Raw genomic sequence first — 8,565 nt, 5'->3', positions numbered from 1 at the left:
TGAAAAGACATAGATCAACTCAAGCCTCAACCCATTGCAAAGGTCTCAAATGTTGAAAAGTCTACTCAAATCGGCACAACACCGAAACAGTCTAGCTATCATAGACAAAGTCATCCAATTATTGGATCGTACCGTTGGATACTATGTGATGTTATTCCAAATAACGAGCAAGCCATTCGATGGTCGATGGATAATAACTTGATTAAGAAAAATCGCACCTGTCATAAATGTAATTTGCCTATGCATTTGACAAAAACAACAAAGGGTTCTGATGGGCTTGTTTGGAGATGTCAAAGACAAGGACATTCAGTAGAGAAATCGATCAGGACAGGTTCATGGTTTGATAACAGTAATCTAACCATTACAGAAATATTGGAGCTTACTTATTGGTGGTGTACTGGTAAATATTGATCATGTTTTAAAAATGTTAGTTAACTTTCGAGCAATATTTGCTAAAGTTAGATATTTTTAGATATCTTAAATGTTTAATCACGGGTCTTCAAACAATAGTAATAGATTACATTCGACGATTCTTTAATTTTATTTTATTATAACAAGGTGTGGATCAATCAGTTATAATTCAACAAATGGGATTGTCTCCAAACACGGCAGTGGACTGGGACATGTTTTGTCGAGAGGTGTGTGAAGTCGTAATACTCACGAACAGTGAACCAATTGGAGGAGAGGGTCAGTTTTATTTACATTTTGAATACCTTAAACTTTTGATACTTTAACCTTTATCGTTCAGAAAACATATATGAGGATCAATTCTAAGATTCTAAGGATTGAAAACAAATTTATAATCAAGATGATTATTCACCTTTTTGGTAAATTTAAATATAGTTAATTTTATTTTCGAAAGGTATTCGTGTACAGACTGATGAGAGTAAATTTGGTAAACGAAAGTATCACCGTGGGCACAGAGTTGAGGGCCGATGGGTTTTTGGTGGCATAGAGGAAGGGTCAAGGAAAAACTTCATGGTAATAGTGTATTAAATACATCATTTAAGCTAACCTCAATGACCTCTATTTAAGAGCAAAGTATTCAAGGAACATAAAAATGAAATGGTTTTCAACTCAAATGATTCCGAAAAATATTAAGTAAATTTAAACAAAAATCGCTATAATTTTTTTTCTTTAGTCAATTTTAAAAAACAATGTTTATAATTTTCATTCATTGTTTCAGGTACCAGTAGAGAAACGAGACAGAAATACATTACTTCCTATCATCCAAATATTTATAAAACCCGGAACTACCATTATATCTGATTATTGGAAAGCTTACGATATTCTTTCACAGAAGGATTATAAACACCTAAAAGTGAGTTTTTTTGATAGTTTTTCATCCTATTTTAATTTGACTTTATAACTTTGTGTCAGTATTGCCCGGGAACAAATTTATTGTCACATTACTGTAAAATCTAATTCTTTATTGTCATTATTAAAATGTTTGCGTTTCTACGTAAATCATAGCATTGAGTTTGTTAATGAATCGGGAGACCACACTAACAAAATCGAAGGCCACTGGCGACATGCAAAAGTTCACCTACCTGCTTTCGGGGCTAAGAAATATTTATTCAGTTCACATCTTGCAGAGTTTATGTGGCGCTATCAATATAAAGATGAAAATCTTTTTCTTCAATTCATCAAGGATGCCAGCACCGTTTATTATGGAACTTAATTATTTTTGTGGTCACACCAAAGATATCAATTCAGAAACTTAATATTCCTTTGTAATTTATGGTTATGAAGATTTTTTTTGGAAAAATTTAATTTACTTTCGGTTACTTCTAATTACATCGAAAAAATTGTAATAGATAAAAGTAGGTTAATTAAAGAAGGGTACAGAGGTTAAAAATATTCAGCTGTTAAACAAGCGTAGGTAAAAAAAGGTTGCGTAAGTTAAGAAAATTAAACTTCAAACGTAGGTAAAAAAGGTTGCGAAGGTTAAAAATATTCAGCTGTTAAACAAACGTAGGCAAAAAAAAGGTTGCGTAGGTTAAGAAAATTAAACTTCAAACGTAGGTAAAAAAGGTTACGAAGGTTAAAAATATTCAGCTTCAAACAAACGTAGGTAAAAAAGGTTACGGAGGTTAAAAATATTCAGCTTCAAACAAACGTAGGTAAAAAAGGTTACGGAGGTTAAAAATATTCAGCTTCAAACAAACGTAGGTAATTAAGGTTACGGAGGTTAGAAATATTCAGCTTCAAATGTAGGTAAAAAAGGTTACGGAGGTTAAAAAATTGGATAAAAACTGAACGAATGTTTTGGTTTAAAAAATGAATGTTTTTGTGGACAGATTAACTAAGCAATTGGAATTGCAGTCAAGAAAGAATTTGCATTAAATGTCTTCAAAAAATGACATTTTGATATTTCGAAACCGTCTACAATTCTATACCTCACTTATGTCTTCATTGCTTACCTGAAGTTGGAGTGCATCTTTCCAAGTATCTCAATACTCGAAATCGCGTGGTAATTTTCAATACGTAGGTTACGGAGGCTTATCTCCGTTTTAACTTTGTTTTAAAAGTGGGTTTTCTATAGTCGCTCCTGAAATTTGCCTGGTGACCGCAGAAGAAGAACAGTTTGGTCTAAGAGAAAAAAAAAGTGTCTTAGCTTGAAGAAATCTTGGTGTTTATGGTGTAACAGGAGAGCAGTTATCTTTTCTACACAGTTGCCTACAAGCTGTATGGTTCAATTGTTGAAGGATTTAATCTCCGAGATGGATCATTTCGTGAAGTGGTAGAATAGCCAGATGATTTTAAGGATTTTGTAGACAACACAAAACCTTCTAGCTCAGAGTTATCGTGAAACATTTGAGCAAGCTTTGAGAAGAAGAGGAAAAGAGCTTCCAGGTAATCGAGAGAGGGACTTTGACACCATTGATTTTTGGTGCTACTGGCAGAACTTCCCGCGAATGTTCGATATTTTTAAGTATACTTTCTGAGAAAATCTCTGCGAAGCAAAATTGCATGAAGAGTGTCGTGATCGCTGGGATCCATCCAACCAGTTGTTACTTGTCTGAGAGGTGAACGTGCGAGTTGCACAATTACCCCGGCCGGCCCAAGTAGCACTGAAAGATCAAATAATATTTAACAAATATTTCATTTTTATTTATTTATTTAAAGACATTAACTTTTGTTACATAAAAGACCCGTACTGGGACTGCTCTTGTAACAGTAAAAGCTAATTTTAACCATATACGCTTTTTTCCATTTTTTTAATTAATTTTTCTTAATATATAACTGAAACCACCCTTACGGAAACTAAATGCTCGTATTCCATTGAAAACGAATATAGAATGCATTAAAATAGAATAAAATTCTAGGTTCAAAACTTTGATGAATTTCTAATTCATTGGGTATCAAAATGTATTTAAATTCTAGACTTTAAATTATATATAAATGTATAATAAAAGATTACGTTGAACTTGAGCAAAGAAAATACAATTCAAATGTTGTTTCAATTAAATTCATTTTCCACTTTTTTAAACGTAGTAAAATTATTTTTTTAATGTGAACCACGGATTCACTAAAATAAAATGCAATTCAGATGCTCTCACAAATAAAATGCATTTTTTATTCGATTTTTTAAACGCATTTAAACTAAATTTTTCGATATGCTAATGAATTTACAAAAAAAATGCAGTTCAAATATTTTTAAAAATAAAATGCGCTTTCCATTCGATTTTTTAAACGCATTGAAACTAAATTTTTAGATATGGTCATGAATTCGATAAAGTAAAATGCAGTTCAAATAGTTTTACAAATAAAATGCACTTTCCATTCGATATTTAAACGTATTGAAACTAAATTTTTCGATATGGTCACGAATTTGATAAAATAAAATGTAGTTCAAATAGTTTTACAAATAAAATGCACTTTCCATTCCATGCTGTTTTAATTTTTTTTTGCTGAAATTCATTTTTCTCTAATTTTTTAAAATCAAAAAATAAGTAAAAAGATAAATTAGTAAAGATTAATACCAGAGTAAATAGTCACGAGACTAAATGCAACCTAATATATTTTAAGTAAAACTATAGCCATTCTATTCGGTATTCAGAAAAGAGATAGAATGATTAATGGTACAGGGATTACCAAAAATTTCCATTTTGAGCTATTTGAATTCATTGCAGAATGGAGATTTTTCGCAAGCTTTCAAATAAAATGTTACCAAAATTCTTGAAACTTAATTTGAAATCCCATGTTCTTTCTTTCAGTGTAACATTCTATTTCAAGCTAACCTTTTTCCGTGGTGAAGTGAAAGACCCAGCGTTTTTGTAATCTTAAAACCATATTTACCACAAAAGAATGCGGCTATCGCTAGTCTAGCAAGCTAGACGACTAATTTATACATAGTAGAAATAAGGCAAAAAGTAATGAATGGAACAATTTTAGTCGTCTAGAAACCTTTGTGCACTAATTCCAAACAAAAGAAAAGTGTCAATATTGCAATTATAATTTTTTCCTGCTCAAAATAATTCTTGAGAAAAAAAATATGTGTGGATTTGTGTATTGAAAGTTTTTCATTTGAGTTGGTTTCGTTTTGAGAGTTTGTTGTTGCTTGATAAATTATTTTCTCGCTACGCAAGTTTCTGCGTAGCTAGCCCCTGTATCTATAAGGCTGGAACACCGGATTCTTCCAGTCGTTTATACAAACTAAGTCCCGTATTATTGTTATTATTAGTATTGGTATTATTAGTATTACACGCATAATAAACGACTCCAGTCTAGGCTATCGCGAAATCGCAATGAAGATCGTAATCGTCAAAAATAAGGCACGCTGATGACAGTACAGTATTTCGCCATCAATTTTAAATCTTTAATCCATGTTTATCATGTTTTGTTAAATCCTCCTTGATTAACTCTCTCGCAGCTGTTCACAAGCTAGAGCAAACAGACCCTAGAAACAGACTCGGTGGGACCCCTCCTCACTGGAAAAAGCCGCCAAAAAATGGTCCCGGTGATAAAAATACTCTGAAATTTCATCCCCATTGAAAAGCTACAAGAGCTCTCATTGCCGCTCGGAAAAAAACACTGAGACACTGAGGCCATCCTCACTGGATTTTTGAGCTGTAAACATTAGAATTTCATTTCAAAACAAGCGGTTTTCCCCTCCCATTGGCATAGCTCATTTTATCTTCACTGGCTAAATAACTTTAACAGGGTCACTGAGACAGGGGTGTCAAGAAATGGATCTGAAAATAATATATAATGTTATTTTTCATGAGTTAAAAATTACAGTTCATTATGGTAGGTTTCAAAATTAAATGATGTCAGAAAATAGATAAGTACTTTTCAGGAGTTCTGTCTTTTTGAGACACGACCAGCTCGAGGAAATCAATGAGGTGAATTTTGCGAGTCTGTAGTTTTTTCCGTGTTTAAGTCTAAACAGAGCTTTACGCCGAAAATACATTCGAATTTTTAAATGTAAACAGCGCTTTGAAAATCGAATGTTTTTGAGTGTTCACACGAGCGCGCAAATGTTTTCGAATGTTTTGAAACAATTTATTTTAGTAAGTACGTTCAATCTGGACAGTCTGGAAAATGTTATTTGTCACTTGATCTTTCAAAATCATTGAAATCTTTTTTTCTGAGAGGGGAAGGACTCTGATATTTTCTTTTTCTAAATGTTGTATACCGGTATTCTTTTCATTTAAGAGTCAAAATGTATTTTCTTTCAAAGAATTGTGATTTGTAATCAGGAAACACTTCTTTGTAATTTTAACTGTATTTTGGATGCACAAGTTTATTGGAAGGGCATTATTTTTGCCCAGAGTTATAGCTTCAGTTTTCATTTTTATTCACTTCTTTGTTGTTTACAATTCTTTATTTTATTCTCCAAAAAGCTTCAGATTTTTTTGGTGTTGTCAATGATGATGATGTTAGTGCAATTTAAGAACGAAGAAGATGGGAAGAAGAAAAAACCGAGCTTTCTTCAGTTTTGAGATGTTTTTGAATTTGAAATGCGTGCTGGAAGCTCAACTGCAATAAAACAAAGGTTAGTTAACTTTTATTAATTGTGGATTCTTGATATTATTCAAGTCGCAGATGACAAGAGCAAGAGAATTCTCTCACTGTCAACTGAAGAAGGAGTTGTGGTACCACCTCAAAATTGGTCGAAAATCATGGAGAATCCAGCCTGAATCAGCTCATTATTATTTGCTGGCAAATGCTAAACCCCCTTCACTCTCCTCACTTTAGATATTTAATTTCCCTACATAAGAGCTAAGGCTCTTTTATTTTCTAATATCCCTTCTCTGGCAGAATGTAGATTAAAATGCTATGTTATGCTATTATGGTCTTTAACAAAGAGAATGGAAGTAAAAGATGGGTATTTTATGCTAACCATCCCTGTCTCACTGAAAGTTTTATCTCTAAGGTTATGGATTGATGACACAAATCTTGATTTATATTAGATTTATTTATATTCTTTCTTTTTCTTCAGGATGTAGAAAAAATGGATTTCAGATGGTTTTGGAGTCATTTTTTTCTGGATTTTTTATGTCTGAGCAACAGAAAGTTTAAAATATATTGTGCATTGTGTATCAAAAAGTCACCTTGTCTAGTCCTTCTAGTTTAGATACATCCCCGTCCTATGAATGAGCTATAAAATATTTCACAAGAAGAATAAAATTCATTTCTTTCCTTTCAATTTTTGCAAGTTTCTTGATTTTTGAAGTTCATTTTGAGACATTTCGCCTCTTTTTCTTCCCCGCCTCCTTCTTAAAAAAAATTCACTTTTTTCTACGCCAATCAGATCTCACGTCTTTTTCCCGATCAGCCAATCACAATGGCTTGTAGAGGGCATTACGTAATTTTTTGTCTGGTCTGTAATTTTGATGTTTTCTCAAATCCAATGAATTTTCTTTAGCAGAGTAATGGGGCCCACTAAACCTGCAAATGCAGCGATTGTATTGGCTATCAAAAACCCATTTTAGATTTTATTGAAAGCCAGATAAATTGCGGACCGAACCGTGGGTTGGGGCTATTTTTTCATGGTCCCTATCTCGAATAACAGGAGATCAAAGTCTGGACTTCGAAATTTCCTTTGACAAAATAACTTCCTGAAGAAAATATTTAAGCCATAAAATTAGCCCCGACCCTAGATCAGGTGCCCCTATGTGCAGGCCACTCTAAACAGTTGTTTTTGACCCTTAACTCTCGGCCGAGTCTTTGCTTTTTTTGATAAACAGCAATTTTGGGACCTTACTTCAGTGGTCGTTTACTCGCGGTTTTTGACAGTTTTAACAAAAGAGTTTGCCCTAAACTTCAGTCAAAAGGTTATATTTTCACAATAAATCAAATACACAATGTTCTGAAATTGTTTATACGTTTAAATTTGAGCTCAATACTCTTCATTATGAAAATCGCAAAATTTGATAAATTTTACAGACCAGAAAATTCACCTCATTGACACACTCGAGAGTGCACGAGTTTAAAAAAAAATCAAATACAGCTTTTTGTGCACAATGCAGGGCGGGTCGGGAAATTTTAGTGACCCAGCCGCCTTCACAATTAATAACGAAACTTTTTTTCTCTGAACTAGATAAACTTTCGATAAGTTTTTTATCGGACAAAAAGTGAATATTTGTCTAACAACAAATACTTTGTATATTCGAAAAAACTTGGAAAAGCGAGCGCGTAGCAGCCATTTTAGAAGCTCTACGCGCAAGATAACAGATTATGTTAGCTTTTAGTTGCAAGAAGCGCATGATCCTGAAGTAGGATGAATTCTTCTGCAAATTATGAACAAAAGTTTTTGATGTTATTATTATCACATATCATAGTATTGCACAATAATGGCGCAACTTTTTTTGTCTGAAAAAAAATATGAAAATCTAGGGTTTAATTTTCTGTCTTACTTGTAAAAACGAGACTAGCACAGTATTTCCATGGATTTGTATGTTGAGTCAGTTCACAATAATAAGGACAGAAATTTTGTTTTTATCACAAAGAAAATATCGTTTTTGATGTTTGATTTATTCTTCAATGCAGAAGAAACTTAATCAAAATTGTAAAAATTTGTGACAATTTTTTTACGTTCAAAATTCTTAGATACGTTTAAAATACATTTATTTTGTTCTAATAATTTGGGTAAATTGCTCTGCTCCATTGATAATTGTAGCAAATTAGTTAGCTAAAATGTTTTGTGTATTGGCGGTTTAGTTTGATTAAATTACGAGCAATTAGAACACAAAAGATTTGAGAAAATTGATGTTTAAAAGTTTTATTTTTACAAGCCAAGTTGTCAGTTGTGTCAGTCACATGTCCGTCAGGCCATGAGCTATGTTTAGAAATGATGTTAAGGAAGAGTCTCTTCTTGGCTTAGATTTAACAACTCCAATGTTATTTCCAAAATTTATCTATTAATATTTATTTTCTTTCTAACTTTCAGGTAAAACCATAACATACCGACGTAATACTGACACACAATTTAAGGATGATTAAAATCACGATACCAAACAAAAGACGAAGACGCCATCTTATTTTTAAGTTTTTTAATTTTTAATCTTTTATTAGAATTTTCTTTGTAAATTTTAACTTTAACTTCTGTTTATTCTA

The 8,565-nt window shown here is 32.4% G+C and overlaps 1 protein-coding gene across 1 annotated transcript; it reads left to right on the top strand.

Annotated features, from left to right (window-relative positions):
• Nucleotides 1–240: 240 nt before the first annotated feature.
• Nucleotides 241–1,737, top strand: LOC136798401 (uncharacterized). The gene is made up of 5 exons (XM_067055008.1): nt 241–400; nt 559–687; nt 863–981; nt 1,187–1,315; nt 1,445–1,737. The coding sequence occupies exons 1-5, from the start codon at nt 241–243 to the stop codon at nt 1,679–1,681; spliced, it is 774 nt and encodes a 257-aa protein (XP_066911109.1). The 3' UTR covers nt 1,682–1,737.
• The last annotated feature ends 6,828 nt before the right edge of the window (nt 1,738–8,565 follow it).

Source organism: Clytia hemisphaerica, unplaced genomic scaffold, assembly GCF_902728285.1.
Source record: "Clytia hemisphaerica strain Z4C2 unplaced genomic scaffold, Clytia hemisphaerica genome assembly, whole genome shotgun sequence".
Taxonomy (NCBI): Eukaryota; Metazoa; Cnidaria; class Hydrozoa; order Leptothecata; family Clytiidae; genus Clytia; species Clytia hemisphaerica.
The sequence above is the reverse complement of the archived record's forward strand: the minus strand, read 5'-3'. Positions and strand labels throughout refer to the sequence as shown.